We start from the raw sequence: 20,961 nt of genomic DNA on the forward strand, positions 1-20,961 counted from the left end.
TGCACTGTTGGCTGTGCACACACAAACACAGCCATTGTTTTTAGATTAGATTCCCTACAGCGTGGAAACAGGCCCTTCGGTCCAACAAGTCCACACCGACCTTCCGAACAGTAACCCACCCAGACCCATTTCCCTCTGACTAATGCAGCTAACACTATGGGCAATTTAGCACGGCCAGTTCACTTGACCTGCACATCTTTGGACTGTGGGAGGAAACCAGAGCACCCGGAGGAAATCCACATAGACACGGGGAGAATGTGCAAACTCCGCACAGACAGTCGCCCGAGGGTGGAATCGAAGCCCCAGTCCCTGACGCTGAGGCAGCAATGCTAACCACTGAGCCACCCTAAAGAAGGGAAATTATTTTTGAAACGCTTCGTGATGAAACAGGGCCCAGAAGAGTTGATATAACAAATACTACTATAACAAATAGTTGATCAATTAACTATTTAACTGGATGTGTTGGTTAACAAATGAAAAAATACCAAGGGTAATTTGGTGATGGTTGTGCCAAAAAAAGACTTCACTTGTATGTAAGAACACCTCTGGATATAAGGAAAAAAAGCTGACTGACTGGGTACAGCCAGTTCGTCTTTCATGTAATGGTTGTGTTCTCAGGCAATCCTGCATTATAGAAAAATCACGCTTCAGAAACAGCACTTAGTGTTGGTGCTGTACTTGTGTTATAGCCAATGCCCGTTTTAAACATTTGCGCTTTAGGAACAGTTCACAATTCGTCATGTTACAGTGAAATCGTGTTAACGAAATGCGCGTTATATCAGAACAACCTGCAGATGCTTGCGGTACAGTGGCAGTGACCCTAGCTCGGTGCGTGGAGGACTGGATTCTAGTCCCACCTGCTCCAGAGGTGTGTAATTATATTTCTGAACAGGTTGATTTGAGAAATATCTAAAAGACGCCCAAGTGGAATCGCTGTGCGGAAGGAGTTGTAAGGCGGAGTAGTAAACCCTAACCACAAAGAATGACGACTGGCTTGGATCGGGATTGACAAGCAGATTCTGAAGGCAGCATTAAAAAATTTACTCTAAATGATCCACTCTTGAGGAATTTACGTTCTGTTCATGAAAAGTATTGTGGCACCACCTTGTTGGGAGAGAAGAATTCAACGGAAGAAGCAGTGACCTTGCCCTTGATCATCCCACCCTCCTGTCAGAATGCCGGAAATTGCACAGAGTATGCCTGAACTTGCCAACAAATCAATTTTAATCAATGATAAGTTAGCCTTCTAAGGAGCATACGCAGTAGCAGCAGATCTGGATCATTTGGCCCCTTGAGCTTCTTCCATCATTCCATTCAATAAGGCTGAAGCTGATCTCACTACTGTCAACTGGATCTTCTTGCCTGACCCAACAACCCCCACCCTCCAGCCCCTCATCTGTCACAACCTGCAATTCTATCAAAAATCTGACACAGCCGTAAATATAATGAATGGGGTCAGGGTGGCACAGTGGTTAGCACTGCTGCCTCACAGCGCCAGGGATCTGGGTTTGATTCTAATCTCAAATGATTGTGTGTGTGTGTGTGTGTGTGTGTGTGTGTGTGTGTGGAGTTTGCTCATTCTCCCCGTGTCTGCGTGGGTTTCCTTCGGGTGCTCCAGTTTCCTCCCACAGTCCAAAGATGTGCAGGTTATGGTGAATTGGCCATGTCAACTTTGCACATAGTGTCCAGAGATATGTAGGTTAGGTGCATTAGTCAGGGGAAAGTGTAGCGTAATACAGTCGTGGAATGGGTCTGGGTGGGTTACTCTTCGGAGGGTCAGTGTGGACTTGTTGGGCTGAAGGGCCTGTTTCCATACTGTAGGGATTCTGTGATTCGACCCAGCCTTCTCTGCTCCTTTTTTTGGGGGGGGAGGAGGAGGAGGAGGGGTTGGGCAAATTCCAAACATTGATTATCCTAGAAGAAATTTCCTCATCTCCATGGACAGACAGCACCTCCCAGCACAGCTCACACTGAAACACTCAGGTCTGGAATTAAACCATGGATGTTAGTTGATCTTGGGGAGGGCAGTACTTAAAAAGGACTTATATTCAAACAGCAAGGTCACTTGGTGAGGGACTGGCAAGTGTGTGGTGGATCGCAGCAAGAACAGGATTGAGCCAGTACTTTGGCGACAGATCATCCCACCTGTATTTTGGCAACAAGCATGGGCCTGGGTACCAATAACAGCTGAGAAAGGGAACAAGCAGGGGAGCAAGTGGCCCTGAACTGTCTTTGCTGCTTTGGATAAACACGCAAATTGTTCAAAACACAAGAACGTACAAATTATAATCGCTTTTCCCCTTGCTTCCCTGTTGGATCCACAAGATTGGTCACAATTAGTGAACTAAGTGGAGATCTGAATGCTAATCAAAGCAGAGATTACAGCAGATTTTTAATGTAATTTACTGCGCGCAGAGAGAGCGCGAGAGAGAGAGCGCGAGAGAGAGAGAGAGATATGGAGGGAGTAGTAAAGTATTACTTTAGTCGGATCTTTCGAGCCATGGCTCGTAGTTCATCCTCACGTTCCTGAAAAGAGAAACAGAAACACAGTTCAATCGAAGTGTTTAATCATAGATCGTTTCAAACTTGGTGCATGTAACAAGGTTCCCCTCCACCCAAACGGGTGGAAGTCCCAGGGTTGCAGCTCCCACTGATACGGTCACTGTTCCTCGTTCACCACCACTGGCCTGACCCTGCATTCCACTGCGCCCCCTCCCCCCGACACTCTCCCTCTCAGCCACCCTCCTCTTCTGATCCACCAGCCCCCCTAATCTCCTCCTGCATGCACAATGCCCCTCCTGCTCAACCAGCACATTCCAGTGGCCCATTCTTTATTCACAGTCAAGCCAGCCTCAATGTTATCTTGTGATGCAAAATTCCTTGCTCGCTCTTGTCCAGTTTCTCCAACCGCAGCATCCATGCCCTCTCTCAGTATCTACATCCTGGTTAAGCAGTGTTAATGTTTGTTCTGCCCCTGGAATAAGTCTCCCACCCTAATGCACTTTCACCAATACCTTAAATCCCAAAGCCCTCTCCTTCAGCTGTCTATCACGGTCATCACAAACCTGCTGAACATTCTCTTGTTTAACTTCTCATCAAGTTCCTTGCAGTCTCCTAATAACCTGTCTTGTACCATGCTCAAACCCATAAACTCTCTTAGCTCCACATCATCAGATCTGAGGCCAGGAGGCCTACTGACAGATCTAGCATGATCACTTTAAGAAATACACTGGCAAGGCTGCTTTAATGTAGTCCGTTATGGCGCAGTTCCAGATTCAGTGGTCTGTTTATAGCAAAGACTGCTGTAAGGGATCATGATAAAGAATCAGTTTAAGTGCCCTAAGGTAAGACTTAAACCCACAACCTGTAGGGGCCAAACTGACAATTAGGTCTGGGGAAGGCAGTGGTAATGTTACTGGATTAGTATTGCAGATATGCCAGGCCAATGTTCTGAGAAACATGGGCTTGAATCCCACCATGGCAGGAGGAGACCTACAGCGTTCCTGTGTCCCACTCCCATTGGTGTCTCAGCCCTACCGACTGTCCTTGTCGAGCAGATCACCAATTGCTTTGTGAAAGTTAACAAACAGGTGGCACAGTGGCTAGCACTGCTGCCTCACAGCACCAGGGTCCCAGGTTTGATTCCAGCCTCGGGTGACTGTCTGCGTGTGGAGTTTGCACATTCTCCCCGTGTCTGCGTGGATTTCCTCCGGGTGCTCTGGTTTCCTCCCACAGTCCAAAGATGTGCAAATTAGGTGAATTGACTGTGTTATATTGTCCCATAGTGTCCAGGGCTGTTAGGTGAGGTACCTTAGTCAGGGTAAATGTACAGTAATAGTGTAGGGGAATGGATCTGGATGGGTTACTCTTTGGAGGGTCGGTGTGGACTTGTTGGGCCGAAGGGCCTGTTTCCACACTGTAGGGATTCAATGGTCTCGCTGTGTCAAAATACTTCCATCTCCAGCCTGGCTCTAGCATTCTTAAATTGGTGTCCTGTGGTTACTAACACAATGGTAGCTTCAGGCGACCAAACTAGTGCAATCAAGGTGAGAGGCAGCAACACACTTGTGTTATTTATACTTGTACTTCCTACTTATCAAATTTTGCTGGAACCATTCCTCATTGGTGGATAAATCCCCAATCTGAGCACCAGGATCTTTTGGTAAACACAACTCTAAGTCATAACATTGTAAGAGAAGGGCAACTGGACCTTCAGGCCTACTTTGCTATTTGTTAAGTGACTCAGGTGACTGTGATCTTAACTCCATTTCCCTCCCTGGTGCCTTCATAACCCTTGACTCTCCTGTCAATCAAAAAATCTTCGCTAACTCAGTCCTGAATAAGTTAAATGATCCAGCCCCCACTGCTTTCTGGGAAGAGAATTAAATGGGAGATGCTTTGTTTTTAAACTGCACCCCTGGTTCCAGATTCCATACAAGATCCTTTCAGTATCTATGCTGTCAAGTTGCCTGAGAATACTATACATGTTTCTAAGGTCACCTCCCCTACCTCCAAGCCCCACCATAAAGGCCCAGTCTGCTCAACCTATCCTCCGAGAACAATCACAACAACACATTCCAGGCATTAGCTTGGGACCCTTTCTTGAACTGATTACATTGTAAGTATATTCCTTCTTTAAGAAGGCAGCTAAAACTAGACACAGGACTCAAATGAGGTCAAACTGTTCAGTTGTTGCAAAGCTTTGCTACTTCTAAAACCCTCACAGTAAAGACCAATGTTCCATTTGTCTCCCTAATTACCTAGTGTACCAGCTGCAATACTGGCATTTCGTGATGCACAAGTGATACTAGATTCTGTCTGTACTGTAACATTCTGCAGTCTCTCCTTCTCCAATTAATTAAGTTACAGTCAGTGGAAATGAATATGAACAGGAATTTAAATATTATGACGTCTCCCTGCACACCCAAGAAATGCAGCTGTTCAGCTTTGAGGACAGAACCCTGTTCTAGACTTAAGCACTACCCACGTGATAAAGTTACGAAATACAACATTTTAAATACGAAGCAATCAATCAAAGAATCAAAAATGGCTAACGGGATGCTGGCTTCTATCTGAAGGCAGCTGAATATAAAAGACAAAAGTTTTATTTTAAGTTAACAGAGCCCTGGTCTGATGCAGCTGAAGCAAAACATTCTCTGAAAAGAGATAGTTGTATTTGGAAGGGAGCACTCTGCTCGAGTTAGAGGATAGGCTGCTTTGGCTTGACTTTAAAGGTTGGAGTCCAATCTAAAGACAGTGTCAAAATGACACAGGGATCGAGAAATGCAATGGCCTGGTGGTATTATTGCTGGACTGTTAATCCAGAGACACAGGTAATGTTTCTGGGGGACACAGGTGCCACGGCAGGTCGTGGAATTTGAATTCAATAAAAATTGACCGACAGGTTTAGACATTACGTATGGATCAGCTCAGACTTGGAGGGCCGATGGGCCTATTCCTGGGCTGTAAATTTTCTTTGTTCTTTATCAGGAACCCTAGAAATCTAATAAAGGCTGATTGTCAGGAAGAAAACACCATCTGGTTGACTCATGTCTTTTAGGGAAGGAAACTGCCATCCTTACCTGTCTGGCCTAGGACGCTCTGAGCAATTAGGGTTGGGCAATAAATGCTGGCCCAGCCAGTAACATTCACGTCCCGTGAATGAATTAAAATAAAGGAACCTGTTCCCGTCCTGAGTGATTTTGGAACAATCTAATCGAGAGATAACTTTTAGAGCCAGTGAAACCAACACTTCTTCACACAAAGGAAATTTGGAAGTCACCTTCCTGAAAAGGTGTGGGATGCTCGAGAGATTTGCAAGATTAATAATAGCTGTTTTCTGTTCACTGTTCCTCCTGGCAATGCATTGGTACAAAAGGTGATGTCACTGTCTTTATTTTGCACAGTCTGCAGCTACTTTTCATTTGCTGCCCTCACTTGTCAGTCTTCTTGCTGCCCTACTCACCCCCCACCCCCAACTATTCTCCATTACAGTTGCTGTCACTCCCCTCAACTTTGTGTTTAAGGTTCAAGGTAGTGAGAGAGGCAATGACAGGACTTGTCGAGAACACCTCTGAGTCAACAGTTTTGCAAACACTTTATAACTAGAAGATTTAACAAAAAAAAACAAGAGGAAAATGTATCAGGTCTTCCCAATGCGGTAAGCCTGATTCAGGAAGGGAGGGACTCTGGCAAACCTGGGTTGAAATGGAAAGAATGTTTTGAGATGCAGGCAGCTACATGCATTGCTGGCAATGATGTCACACGCACTGATGCTGCCTGGGTGGTGAGTACACTGCCTTTTGGTTTAGCTAAGCATTTTATGGATTACGTGAAAACAGCAGGTACAGTACAATGTAGCTACAGATCAGCTACGATCTGATGGAGCAGGATGAATAGGCTAAAGGGCCTTCCATTTGTTCCAGTGTTTCCCAACTTCCCACATCTGTTACAATCCTTCCCGTGGTCCGATTGGTTGTTGATGGCCTGGGAGATTACCTGTCGCTCCTGTTCTTGCTGCATCTGTTTCTCCTGAGCCGCTTTCTTGTCAGCTTTAACTGGAGGAGGAAAAAAAAAGGATGACCTTTTCTCCGTACCTGCCTGAAGAGGTATTCCCACCCCCACACACCTCATCCTCACGTACTGGCTCCCTCCCCCCACACACCTCATCCTCACGTACTGGCTCCCTCCCCCCACACACCTCATCCTCACGTACTGGCTCCCTCCCCCCACACACCTCATCCTCACGTACTGGCTCCCTCCCCCCACACACCTCATCCTCACGTACTGGCTCCCTCCCCCCACACACCTCATCCTCACATACTGGCTCCCTCCAGGGCAGTCAACCCCCAGCCGCAATCAGTTCCTCTGGATGATGTGATAGATCCACTTGTGACCGTGTGACTTAGACCAACAGAGGGATGGCACCTTGGTCCTCAGTTTGTAATGGGTTAGTTGGTCTGGAGCCAATTGCGAGCGGTAATTTATATCGCACCCAAAATACATCGGGGCCTGGCAGCCATAGGATGGAGCAAATGGAGTGGGAGAATCAGTCAGGGCTTCCTTCCCCCTGACTTCAGCCTCCTAGACAACATGCAAATACTGTGGACAGTGGGCACGGCTGGGTTTGATCATGATGACTTTTAGAGACAAACAGCTACTCCTCAGTCACTGTTCAAGGTCACGTGTAAATAGCATGGGGTAGCTAGGGGACAACTTGTTGTTGTAGAATTGAGAGATAAAGAGTCACATGTATCAGGTCACAGAGGTGTACAGCACAGAGAGAGGCCTAGGCCCTTCGCCCCATGAATCTGCACCAAAGACAATCGTCTAACCATCCATTTCCCAACTTATAAGGCAGTACCTTTCACAACTGGACCACCACAAAGCACTTAATAGCCAGTGTAGTGCTTTTCAAAATGTAGTCACCACCACAGCATGCTCCCACTAAGAGCAATGTGACAAAAGACCAGATTCTCCTTTTTGTGTGTAAGACGTTGATGGAGTGATAAATACTGGACCAGGGCACTGGAGAGAAATACCCCTGGTCTTTGAAATAGCAGCCCCGGGATCTTTTACATCCACCTGAGCAGACAATTTAATGTTTCATCAGAAAGTCAGCACTTCCCTCAATACCACATTAGAGTGTCAGTATTGGTCGGTATGTTCAAGCTCTCAGATGGCCCCTTTGGAAAACAATGGGAGCTTTACTCTGCATTTAGTTCTGTGCTGTACCTGTCCTGGGAGTGTTTGATGGGGCCATTGTAAACTGAGCTCTCCTCCATGTCGCAGTCCCGTGATGTGTCTGTCCTGGGAATGTTTGATGGGAGTGTAAAGGTAGTTTTATTATTTGTGTAACACAGAATTAGGAGAACTGGTTGCTTGATCAAAGCATCAACATAACCATCACCTTGAAGGACACAAAGCTAACAAAATCCCAGGAAACAAACTAGGACTTGGATCCTTACACTGTTTATTCAGCGCCTTTTGCATGCGGAGTTTCAGCTTCTCCTGTGGTGTCAGCTTTGGCTGGAAGAAAGAAAAAAAGGTGACATTTGTTCGAAGCCAATATTCGAGCAAGTCAGACAGTATTAAAAATCCTGCAGCATCACGTCGAGAGAAACAGCACAGAACAGGACTCATTTTTCACCCTGGAAACTGACTGCCTTGGCAACAGTCAACCATCCCAGCCTGTGGGTCAGGGAGAGCCCAACACAGACCTGGGAGATTTTACACCATTTCAAGTTACATTTAAGTGTCTCCTGCAACCTAGATGAATGCAAACATAAGGTAAAGGTTTACTGCACACAGTACGCTCAGTAATGATTCTGAACAACAGCAGATGCAATCTGATTTTAAACTCTCTGCAACATAGCTTGCAAGGGTCTGACAACCATGCCATTAGGAAATGCTGGCTGGCACTGTTGACCAGCCCCTAAATTACAACGTGCTAACCACATGCAGCACGGTTGCAAAGATTACTGATTGCACCATCATGGCAACTTCTCTGTTTGGTACTGAGCAGTTCAGGAAGTTAACACATGATACTAGTATCCTGGGCAGCTCAATTTACGTTCATGACACGTTGCAGCCTTGAGAACCCTGTTGGAATCTCACTGCTGAACACGTAGGCAGGTCCAAGCCACAGTCCAGCCAACCTCAAAAAGATAATTCAGTTTTGTGGCCTAATCCCTTCTGGGATCAAATGGTCATTAAAAAATTGACAGAACATACTTTCTGTTAAGCACAGGACTCAATGAGGATTCCATGTGAAAACCTCCAGACATTAATCAGCGAACTCAAGTCAGCTTTGATCAGGCAACTGTTCACATTTATAAAAAGAGATGGAATTGACCGTGAGAAATTAAACATCATCGAACCTGGGGCCTCGAGTCAGGGATTCAAGAGGAAATATTCAGGATGAGGTGGTCATATTTCTCGGTTTGCACCTCAAATATAACAGTGTTGGGAAAAATTCTGCACCCACATTTTCTCCCCACTCTCACTGAGGTTATAGACTTAATGCTAAGTTTACTGCTGCTGCTGTCTTCTAATAAAGTGATGTCGAGTGTGACCACTGGCAGCTTAACGGAATTGAGAATATGGGGGTCTAGATTAGAGTGGTGCTGGAAAAGCACAGCAGGTCAGGCAGCATCCGAGGAGCAGGATAAAAAAAAAATCGACAGGGCTTCCTAATGAAGGACTTTTGCCTGAAATGTTGATTTTTCCTGCTCCTCGGATGCTGCCTGACCTGCTGTGCTTTTCCAGCACCACTCTAATCTAGAGTCTGATCTCCAGCAAATGCAGTCCTCACTTTCGCCTGGGTTGAGAAGACGGTTAACTAAATCTGAAAGTTGAGTTTAAAACCCACCCCAACGCGAGACATGCAATTATGCAGCACCTTCCACAAGGTCCAAAGCACTTCACAATGAACTATGATTTGAAGTTTGAAATTTGCCTATCAGCTCCCACAAACAGCAGTGTGACAGTTTCCAGATCAATTGTTTTAGTGATGTTGAAGGATAAGAACATTAGGGATAACTCCCCGGGTCTTGTGCCAGAGGATCTTGCTTTCTTCACCCACCACAAGGCGGCAGATTATGCTTTAGTTTACTGCCTCATCTGAAAAAGGCACCTCTGACAGCACAGTGTCCTCTCAGCACTGACTGGAATGTTGATCTGGATCAGAGGCAACTTGCCAATGACACAACCGTGCAGTAAGGCAGACATTTCAGTCCAGTATTGAGAGGAGAAGTTTATCTGAGGGCCTGTTACAGGTAAATATAAAAGATGCTCTCATGCCTTTCTTGGGAGAGGTGAAGTGCCCTGGTTAATGAGTCTCACATACAAACACTAGTTATTTTTCTTATTAAAGTGTGCCTAAATTGCCCCGTCATGTTTGTCCTGCACAAAAACAGACTGCACTTCCAAAACAATAGTTTGCTTAGTGCTGTGCTGGCATTTGGTTATATAAACTAGGTGTGCTTTTCAGAGCGACACAATCTCTTTCTGGGCGGTTTAAAATGGCCACAATAACTCTAACTAGATCCTTGGACTGTGTGTAAATGTACATGGGATCACAAAGGACAGTGTTAGAATGTGCATCAGCTCCCAACGTGTCTGGTCCTATTCATCCAGCATTTCATTTCCATAGAATAGCTTGGGAAAATTTTTTTTTAAAAAAACAGCTACTTTTAGTAACTCAGACTCAACATGATCAAAGTGAACGTGGAAAACTCCTGGCTTCCCAGTCACATAAACCTTCGTCACGCCTATTGCTGACATCTGCAGCTTTCCTAACACATTGGTCTGAAGGTTCGTGCACCATTCTGCTCCTTACTGAAAACGTTCAAACCTCCGTTGGAAAACTTTGAACACTGAACTGCCTTCCCCCAAACACCTTGTGAATTTTTACTGCCTGCTCTGATGCGTTTAACCTTTTGTGGGGCGCAGTTCAACAAGCATTAGTTTGCACTGTGCACAAGACAGACAGAAGGGACTGTTGCACGGTGGAAGATGAACACTCTCTGGATGGTTGCAGTACGTAAGCAAGCCAAAGGGAGCCACTCTACAGCCAGTAGAAAAGACCTGATTTTACTTCCTCCTGGTCGCTGAACAATGTCTGGAAATGCTGCCCTAGGCAAGGTCGCCACTGGCGGCTTAGGGAACACAGGGGGGCTTTCAGGTCTGTACGACTCAGGAAAATGCCTAATTTAGGACGATTTATTGGAATAGTTGTCGTAGTGATCCAAAAAGATTTTAAATAAGTTGCCCCTTATGACACTGTACAACCAATTAGCTAACACTGGCAAACCACCTCTACTGTTGCATGTTCAGCTGACAGAATTCTTCAGAAACTAACTTGAGTGCCCCTTGTGGCTAGAAGCTGCAAGTACAACTGTGACAGTTGACATAGCAAAATTCAATGGAAAATATGATACGTCATTAGAAAAGCTAACCAGCAATTATAACAACGTGGAAGCATTAAGCCAGAAAAATATAGATAGTAGACGACCTGTAACAAATTCTAAAATATCTCAGCAGTAACTTTACAGCATTCACAGAATCACGGGAGAGAGGAAGGTTAGGAGACAAGCCTTATTGGTTCTTCGGCAGTACTTTGCCATTGAATTTTAGCACAATTTGGGGGAGACAGAAAGGGAACATAGTAGGAACTCATCACACAATTCTGTGTGAGAGCCAAACTAATATGACTCTGCTTTGTGTTACCAGTCACTTGGCCTCAAGGACAATTTCAGGTTAGAAAGAAAAGCTACTAAAAGTTGCTGAAAGACTACTTGAGGCTGCATAAGTGTTTCTGTGAGGTTTTCAGAGGGGCTGTGTTAACGGAGGTGAGCTAAAATTCTTACTGACTTTGGCAGCTCCGGATTCTTTACCCACAGGAGTGTCAGACCTGGAATGAGAGAGAGAAAGCATAGTTCAGAGGACTACACGACACAATTTAACCAGCATCTGTGGTTCACGACCTGATGGGAAACAACAATACAAACTAGCAGATCCTAAATTTAACTACTGATCTGTATTATCTCTGACGTATTGCCTTCATCAGGTACGAGATGCAAAACATAATCAACAACAAACTTGGTTTAAGAGTAGAAATTACTGGAAAAACTCAGCAGCATCTGTGGAGATAAATCAGAGTTAATGTTTCAGGGTTGAGTGACCCTTCCTCAAGACTGATTCATATTATGGGCCAATGGGCTGAGAAGTACCAGATGGATAAATGTGAGGTGCTGCATTTTGGGAAAGCAAATCTTAGCAGGACGTATACACTTAATGGTAAGGTCCTAGGGAGTGTTGCTGAACAAAGAGACCTTGGAGTGCAGGTTCATAGCTCCTTGAAAGTGGAGTCGCAGATTCATAGGATAGTGAAGGTGGCGTTTGGTATGTTTATTGGCCTTTATTGGTCAGAGTATTGAGTACGTGCAATTCTGGTCTCCTTCCTATTGGAAGGATGTTGTGAAACTTGAAAGGGTTCAGAAAGGATTTACAAGGATGTTGCCAGGGTTGGAGGGTTTGAGCTATAGTGAGAGACTGAACAGGCTGGGGCTGTTTTCCCTGGATCATCAGAGGCTGAAGGGTGACCTTACAGAGGTTTATAAAATCATGAGGGGCATGGATAGGATAAATAGACAAAGTCTCTTCCCTGGGGTGGGGAGTCCAAAACTAGAAGGCATATGTTTAGGGTGAGAGCGGAAGGATATAAAAGAGACCTAAGGGGCAACTTTTTCACACAGAGGGTGGTACGTATATGGAATGAGCTGCCAGAGGATGTGGTGGAGGCTGGTACAATTACAACATTTAAAAAGCATCTGGATGGGTATATGAATAAGAGGAGTTTGGAGGGATATGGGCCAGGTGTTGACAGATGGGACAAGATTGGGTTAGGATATCTGGTTGGCATGAACGAGTTGGACCATGCTGTACAACTGTATGACTCCATAACTCTGTCTCCCTATCGACTTGTAACAGAAATTGCTTGAAAAGCTCAGCAGGTCTGGCAGCATTTATGTAGAGAAAAAAATAAGTGTTAATGTTTTGGGGTCGAGTCACTCTGATTTCTCTCCACAGATGCTGCCAGACCTGCTGAACTTTCAGCAATTCCTGTTTTTGTTTCTGATGTTCAGTATCTGCAGTTCTTTTGTTTTGATTTAAGTGGGGCCATTCAGTTCCTCCCCGCTCCACCTGCTGATTGTTTTAAAGACCCATCCCGGTTTCTAATGTCCTTGAGGGAAAGAAATCTGCAGTACTTACAGTCAGAACTACATCCAACTCCAGACCCAAACTAACGCGGTTCACTCAAAAGGCCTAACAAGCCTCTCACTTCAAAGGCAATTAGGGATGGACAACAAACAGTGATGTTGCCAGCAACTGCCATATCTCATGAAAGAATAAACTGGCAGTCTAAACGTGAAAAATGTGAGTGATAAGTGATTCAAAGGTCATGCTTACTTTTTCAGTTTCTCTCCCATGGCGGGTGTGGCAGCCACTTTGCCCAGGGTCTCTTTGACGGGGGACAACGATTTGCTCTGACTCTGGGAGCCACTCATACTGTCGCTGCTGCTCTGACTGCTGCTGTTCCGACGCCGGCTCGAGCTGTAGCTTGTCCTGCTGCTCCGGCGATAGCGGTCATCTGAACGCGAATGACTCCTTGACCTTAAATAAGAAGGAAAGATCCAACAACAGTGTGAAGCAGGGGCAAGGTACACACTGTCAATGTGCATCCAAGCTAGTCAGTTAGACTGGAACCAAGATAATCTCTATCCCGAGAGGAAGCTATCAAATACTCAGTCTTGCAGCGCTTTCTACACACCATTCCTATCTATTGCCCATCTGGATGCTTTTAATTATCAGAAGATAATGTGGCCAAACTGCAGTGTTGCTACCTCTGAGCCAGGAGCCTGGGTTCAAATCCTACCTGCTCCAAGCTGTGTAATAACATCGCTGAACAGGCTGATTAGAAAATACAAGAAAGACTATACATCTCTAAACAGGTTGATTATAAAGTATCTCAGCCTATTCAGAGGTTATTGTGGCACAGTGGTAATGTGCCTCTCTCAGAGCCAGGAGACTCAGGTTCATGTCTCTCAATGGTGTGCATTGGCATCACTGAACAGGGTGATTGCAAATATCTGAAAATTGGTAGCTGGAAGTGATAACGTATAGTTTTTGCATATTTCAAACTGAATACTAGATGGCACGTTCTCTGGGGGTTCCAGAATGCCAAGTTCAGTCCCTATCCATTCCTGAGGTGTGCAATGATATCCTTGAGCAGGTTTAATAGAAAATATGTACATTGTATTCAACCTGTTCAAAAATATTATGATACACCTCCCAAACAGGAGCGATTTGAACCCAGGCATTCTGGGCTAAAGGGAGGGACACTACCAATTCACCCAAAGAGTCTCCTGCTTCCCATTTATATCTAGCCAGTCAATTAATCAATCAACTCCAATCTATATTAAGATATTCCTTAGCATTTCCTAGCTCCCTTGTAACTTCCTGCCTTCCTCTCCTGAAGGTACTGACTTGCTGGGTACAGTATTAGCATCACTGGAGCTGGATATAAGTATTACATGAATTCATGGCTCAGACATAGGCCATTCAGCCTTTGTGATCAATGTCTGCATTACAGCACCACATAACCCTCTTTATTTCACGGTCAGCATACCCTTCTAACTAGTCTTTTCTCATTTACCTAACTTCCCTCTCATTATCCCATTGAACACCATGTGACTGTGCGATACTTGACCATCTACAGTATCAGAGACATGCCTCTTGCTCTGTATGTAAACATATCACCAGTTCTCCAGAAGACCCAAATAATTTTCATTTCCTGGCACAGGGTCGACTCCTTGCTCTAACCCTGTAACTCGCTCCTAACAACATTTCTTCGAGTCTAGCTCCACTGCATCACCCCATCAATGGTGGATGACTGGGTTCACATTCAAATTCACTTTCTAAAACTATTCTATTGTTTATTTTCCCTTCGGATCCACGTTAAAATCCACATCTACGGCCAAAACTCTGGTTTCGCTTCTAGCCACTGCAGGTACTATGGGTTGGCTCGCCTCCATTAGCTGTAAGAATCCTGCTCTCTCTTCCTTCCTTCGACCTTCTGGAGAAGTCACACTGGATTTGAAACGTTAGCTCTTTCTTTCTCCACAGTTGTTGTCAGACCTGTTCAATTTCTCCAGCATTTTGTGTTTACTATTTTCCTATCTATCTTTATGTCAACCACAAATAGCTACCATGCAGTTGATCCCTTCATCCAAGTCACTGAAATAGACTGTGAACAGCTTTTGTCCCAACACTGATCCCTGCAGCACTCCATTACTTCCAGCCTGCAGATCTGAAAATGTCTCCTGTTTCCCATAAGCTAACAATCCTATATCCACGGTAAAGTATTACCTTGAAGGCCACCAGGTGTTATTTTGTTCAGTAACATTTTATTGCAGTAATCTGTCAAATTCTTCTGGAAACCAAAACATTGCTCCACACGATCCATGCCATCTCTTGCTTCCTCAAAGAACCTCAATACATTAGTCCAACATGATTTCTCTTACATTAAACCATGCTAACGCTGTTTGATGACATTGACATTTAGTAAGAGTCCTGTCATTACATTATTAGATTCCAGCATATTCCCTATGACAGATGTTAAGCCAACTGGTCTGTAGTTTCCATTTTTCTGGAACAGAAGAGTCTCTTTTGCTATTTTCAAATCTGAAGGTTATGGGTTTGGAAAATAAGGATAATCTTGTAGATGGCGCACACTGCTGCTACTGTGTGCCAGTGGTGGAGGGAGTGGATGTTGACAGTGATGGATGGGGAGCCAATCCAGTAAATTCTTTGTCCTGGATGCTGTTGAGGTTTTAGTGTTGTTGGAGCAGGGCTCATCCAGGGAAGTGGGGAGTGTTTTATCACAATCTTGACTTATTCCTTGTAGGTGCTGGAGAGGCTCTGAGGAATCGGGTACAGAGGAACCTCAATTATCCGAACGAGATGGGCAGACACTATTTTATTCGGAAAATTGATTATTTGGTTAATTAATTCAATGCCTCTCCTCTGGGACTCTGAGTTTTCTTTCTCCTCGCTCTCCTTGCCTTGCTCCCTCTGTCCGTCTCAGGGTTTGTTTCTGAGCAGACACACACCTGTGTGTGTGTAAAGGACCTGCAGCATTGCTGAAGACTGCCCCCTGCCCACAGTCAGCTCAATAGGATTGACATTGTCCCCATTCAGGACATTCGGCAGCAGCAGACCACGCGCAAGACCCCGCCCTCCGTCTGCGTCCCAACCCCATCCAAACCTGCCCCCCGTTCGCCCCCACGCCCACCCAACACTGTCCAATAGCACCCACCCCCCCCCACCTGCACCCAACCCCATCCGTCCCCTACCCTGTCCAAACCCACCCCCCTGTCCGCTCCCCCCTACCCTCTTACCCAGCTGCCCTGCGCACCCCCATCCACCCCTCCTTCCTTTCTTCCCCCGGCACTCGCCCCACGCAGCTGGCTGGATATCAACAGTAAGACTGCTGGTGCCTTTGGGAAGGGGAGGAGGAGAAAGAGTCTCAAAATAGTGTACACACACAATATTTTACTGCAACTTTTTGACAAGTTCCACTGTTGCCCTGTAGAGGTCAATGTTGTAGACATTGTGTGTGTGTGTGTGTGTGTGTGTGTGTGTGTGGGGGGGGGGGGGCGGGGGGGGCGGAGGGGTTAGGCTACAGCCCAGTGTATAACTCTAACTCCAGAGAAAGTAGGGGGGGGTAGAGCAGAGAGAGAGAGAGAGAGAAAAAGAGAGAGAGAGAAAAAGAGAGAGAGAGAAAAAAAGAGAGAGAGAGAGAGAAAAAGAGAGAGAGAGAAAGAGAGAGAGGTCAGTCATTTGGAGATGGTGCCTGGCTCCCATCGATATCCAGGACTGTTCTCAGCAGCATTTCAGTAAGCCAGGTTCATTTTTAATCAGCGTAAACAAAACTCTTTGATGTAATGTTTCTATTGGGATCTTGAGATCTTCAGATAATCTGAAATTCAGCTAATCCGAAATTTGGATAATCAAGGTTCCTCTGTACTCACTTAAAAATTCCCAGCCTCAGATGTGTCTTGTAGCCCTGTATTTATATGGCTAGTCAAGTTCAGTTTCTGGACAATGGTAACCCCCAGGATGTTGATAGTGGAAGATTGAGCAACGTTAATGCCACTGAATATCAAAGGGAGAAGGTTAGATTCCCTCAGGTTGGAGACTGTAACTGCCTGACACTTGTGTTGTTTTAAAGTGCCTTTAATGTAATTAAAAATGCTCCTTGGGATTTTACTTTGCATTAGAAAACAAAAAAAAGGGCCTTATAAAGGCAATATTTGGACAAGCTCATTAAAAAGGTAGGTTTTTATGGAGGACTGTCTGAAGTGAGAAAAGCGAGGTGGGGAGACTGAAAGGTTTAAGAAAGGATATTGCAGAGTTTCAGGGGCACATAATCTGAAGGCGTGGCCGCCAATGATGGAATGATTAAAATCAGGATGCTGGTGATGTAACAACTAGAGGAACACAGATCTTAGAGCGTTGTGGGGCTGGAGGAGGGAAGCACTGGACAGATTTGAAAAAGAGATGGGAATTTTAAAAACTGCTCAGTAAGGATGTTTCTCTTTAAATTCCCTACTGAATTTACAAATGGGTGCCTCATATTAATAGTCTCCGATTATGAATGTTGCTGCAATTTAAGGCAGTGTTTGGTACACTTGTCTTTATTGGTCGGTGCACTGAGTACAGGAGCTATGGCTGCACAGAGACATTGATTAGGCCACTTTTGGAATGCAGCATTCAATTCTAGCCTCTCTGCTTAGGCAAGATGCTGTTAAACTTGAAAGGATTCAGAAAAGATTTACAAGGGTATATAGGGAGAGGCTGAACCAGGCAGCGGCTATTCTCCCTGGAGCATCGGAGGATGAGGGGTGACCTTATAGAAGTTTACAAAATCATGAGGGGCATGGATAGGGTGAATAATCCTCCATCTTTTTCACAGGGTAGGGAAGTCCAGAACTAGAGGGCATAGGTTTAAGTTGAGAGGGGATAATTTAAAAGGGACCTGAGGGGTAACTTTTTCACGAAGAGGAACAAGCTGCCAGAGGTGGTGGTGGAGGCTGGTACAATTGCAACATTTGTGAGACATTTGGATGGGTATATGAATAGGAAGGGTTAGAGGGTTATGGGTAAATGCTGACAAATGGGGACTAGATTAATTTAGGATATCTGGTTGGCATAGACGAGTTGGACTGAAGGTTTTGTTTCTATGCTGTGTGACTCTATGACTGCGGTTCTATATCTGGGTGGTACAGATGAGATGGACTGAAGGATCTGTTTCCATGCCGTATAACATCTTTGCCACTTTTTCACCATGGAACAGTTTAGTGTTTTTTTTAAAAGGCCCGCTCAGCCTTTGCCAAGTTTACAATAGATTGCTGCTGGTGTTAACCACCACAACCAACTGGCAGCATACCTGGACCGCCTGCCGCGGCTGCGGGAGCTGACGTATCGCATCCTGTCGGCCGAGCGAGACTGCGAGCGCGAGCAGCGGCGCCCATCTCGGGAACACCCCCTGCCATACCGCCCGTGGGACCCAGAGTAGTGCCTGTTGCGCGAGCGGGAGCGCGAGTAGCGGCTTGACCGCCGGTGTCCACGGGAACGGTAGTTGCGAGAACCTGACCGAGACCTGGAGGACCTGGAAGAGGAAGAGGAACGACGCCTGTGGAAGTAAACAAAAAGAGAAGGCAGAGAGGGGGGAGAAAATGAAAATCAGTGGAATATACTCTATTACAGAATGCAAGCACCGAGACCAAACATGCCACAACTTTCTCATACTCAAACCCTCATGATTGTTGAGTCACAAATGCAAAAATGAGTGTGGCAGAGGTGAAATTCAAGGGTGCCTTACCCTGGGTTTGAAACTGCACTAACATTAAAAAAAAACAACTAAACTATTATAAAGACAGAAAATGTTGGAAATGCTCAGGCCTGACAGATCCCTGAAGTGAGGGAGATTAAAAAAAAATTCATATTTCAGGTTGATGACCTATCATAACCAAGAAATTGAGCAATTTAAGCAATAAGTGAGTGGGAAAAATGACAAAACAGAATTCCCATGATAGAGATGTGATGTCTGACTTACATCCTAACAGCTTCCAGTTCCAATGATAGGTTACTGACCTGAGGCATTACTCTTTGGTCACTATGTCTCCACAGACATGACCTGACCTGCTGAGTATTTCCAGCATTTTCTGTCTCGATTTCTCAATTTAAGGGTCAGCTTGGTTTAAGTAGCTCCGCTGAGCTAAGGAATTTTTGCCTCGTCCTGGGAAATCAGCACACACTCTAGGTTGACGCACCATTGCAGTGTCAAATCGACTGTTCTACTGAATGAGGGGGAAAGTTAAAATTGGGCTGTGATGGGGCAGAAGGACGTCAAAGAAACCTACCACCGCCAGAAACTGATTATCAGGTGGGACAACACAATTGTTCTTTGGGATCTCACTGTGTGCAAAATAGCCCTCATTTGCCTGCACGACAATCACAGCGCCCCAAATTAACCGCTGAGAAAAGTTGAGGTGCTTTGAGCGGCTTAATATGGCCAAGTCTTACTTTGTTAAAACAGCCACAGCCTCTCATTAGTCCCTAGCCAGAAAACCTTCCTTCAAATAGAAGCACTGATATCATCAAAATTACTCTGGTATGGCTTGCCATCATGTCCACTTGCAGTCATATAGTGTCCTCAACATGGAAAGACACTCATGATGCTTAATGCCATCAATGTGCAGCGTAAGTATCCATTTGCTATGTAGGAAGAAATGCAGTCTAACTTCTGGTGAGTATTCCCCCTAACAATAGCACATACCACACAGGCAATAACATGGCTTAACACTTTGACAAAATATTGTATCCAGCCAAGTGCCATGACGGTTCCTGTCCTCAATGTTTAAAAATAAAAACTTTTTGTGACTCCATATCAAAAACTGATTCTATCTTCCTGTATTTCATCTCTTCCTGCTCTCTTGCCCATTGCGCTTTCCCCAAAGAATTAAATGACTTCGGCAGTTAGCCCTCACCAAAAACGGTCACCACTGCACCTCTCCCCCTTGAAATATCCCACCATGGAGCCAGTGCAAAGATGTGCACGCTGTGCCCAGAGTGTTCAGGGATGTGCAGCCTAGGTGAATTAGCCATGGGAAATGCAGGCTTATGGGGATACGGTAGAGGTTAGATCTGGATCGGATGGAGGGTCAGCGCAGACTCGATGGCCTGCTTCCATACTGTAGGGATTCTACAATTCTTTCACCTCTTGCTCCCTATCCAACCTTCACTTCCTCAGGACATGAGGAAACCACTTTCACCAAAGTAACCCAACTGAAATTCTTTTCAATCTGGTTTGATTCAGCAGCAAATGAGCAGCTCGGCATGTTATTCCTCTCCTGTCTCCACAACACCTACCAATCCTGGTCTCTGTGGTTCACTTCATGTAAGGAACACAGCTCCAGTAAACTTGCTCCATCTACCTAATTCTGCAGTCTCTGCTAACAGATGCTGTTCCTCATTAAAGCTTCAAGTGTTACCTCCAATGTAACAATCCTACAGTTTGTGCTGCCCACCCAGGGCATTAAACCATCTGCAGGAGGAGGTGCGGTTCAGCCCCTCAAGCTGGTTTGATCTGACCATGTTCTCAACTCCACTTTCCTGCCTTCCTCCCACCACCCTTACTCACTTGACCAACAAGTCTTGGCCTTAACCGTGAGTACATTTGATGACCTTTCCTCCAGGCTTGGAGTACAGAGGCTTTCACAGAACAATAACCCACAGAAAATAATTTCCCTAATCTCCCTCTTCAGACTAATTCTCAAACCGTACTCCCCTAGTTCTTGGTTCTATGAAGAGGGGAAACATCACTCCCAGCATCTACCCTTGTTCAGACCCTCAAGATCTTACATCTCCTAAACTCTAATGAGTACTGGCCCAAAACTGCTCAACTTTTCCTCATAAGAAAACCCCTTCATCCCATGAATCTGTCTGACACTGAACAATAAATTACTTCCTTCAGCTTAGCACCAGCAAGACTGAACCCATGCTGTTAGAAGCTTGACCTCAGGCACTGCACTCCCTCACCAGGATTCATCGCAACACTGGAAAACGCAAGGACTCTGCTAAAGGCTTCAAGCTCAAATCTTACTTGCCTTCAAAGTAAAAACTTCACCAGAACTACACACTAGAAACCTACCTTTTCCTGACACATGCTGCAGTTTCCTCGGTGCCCATTATTGCCCTTTATAAATTAATGTTCCCTTTTTAAGTTTCTTTCCTTGCATGTCAGGCCTGATGAATGCAAGATGAAAAACTCTGACTTGCTCTCTCATTGTAGCCACACTGCTCTTTTTAGAAAACCCCTTGCATTGTTAATCT

At 45.2% G+C, this 20,961-nt stretch overlaps 1 protein-coding gene across 3 annotated transcripts in view; it reads right to left on the reverse strand.

Annotated features, from left to right (window-relative positions):
- The window catches only part of clasrp (CLK4-associating serine/arginine rich protein), a 64,162-nt gene that overhangs the window by 12,150 nt on the left and 31,051 nt on the right, over nucleotides 1–20,961 (reverse strand). For 2 of the 3 annotated variants that reach the window (XM_060855913.1, XM_060855912.1), the window contains 6 exons: nucleotides 18,014–18,259; nucleotides 12,973–13,176; nucleotides 11,374–11,413; nucleotides 7,968–8,028; nucleotides 6,499–6,557; nucleotides 2,480–2,526 (listed from right to left, as the gene is read on the reverse strand). In XM_060855913.1, coding sequence (XP_060711896.1) covers nucleotides 2,480–2,526; nucleotides 6,499–6,557; nucleotides 7,968–8,028; nucleotides 11,374–11,413; nucleotides 12,973–13,176; nucleotides 18,014–18,259 — 657 coding nt within the window. Of the gene's footprint in view, nucleotides 1–2,479; nucleotides 2,527–6,498; nucleotides 6,558–7,967; nucleotides 8,029–11,369; nucleotides 11,414–12,972; nucleotides 13,177–18,013; nucleotides 18,260–20,961 lie in introns of those variants that run through there. The other variant, XR_009647378.1, reaches the window with a different exon arrangement.

This window comes from Hemiscyllium ocellatum, chromosome 47, assembly GCF_020745735.1.
Source record: "Hemiscyllium ocellatum isolate sHemOce1 chromosome 47, sHemOce1.pat.X.cur, whole genome shotgun sequence".
NCBI classification, from domain to species: domain Eukaryota; kingdom Metazoa; phylum Chordata; class Chondrichthyes; order Orectolobiformes; family Hemiscylliidae; genus Hemiscyllium; species Hemiscyllium ocellatum.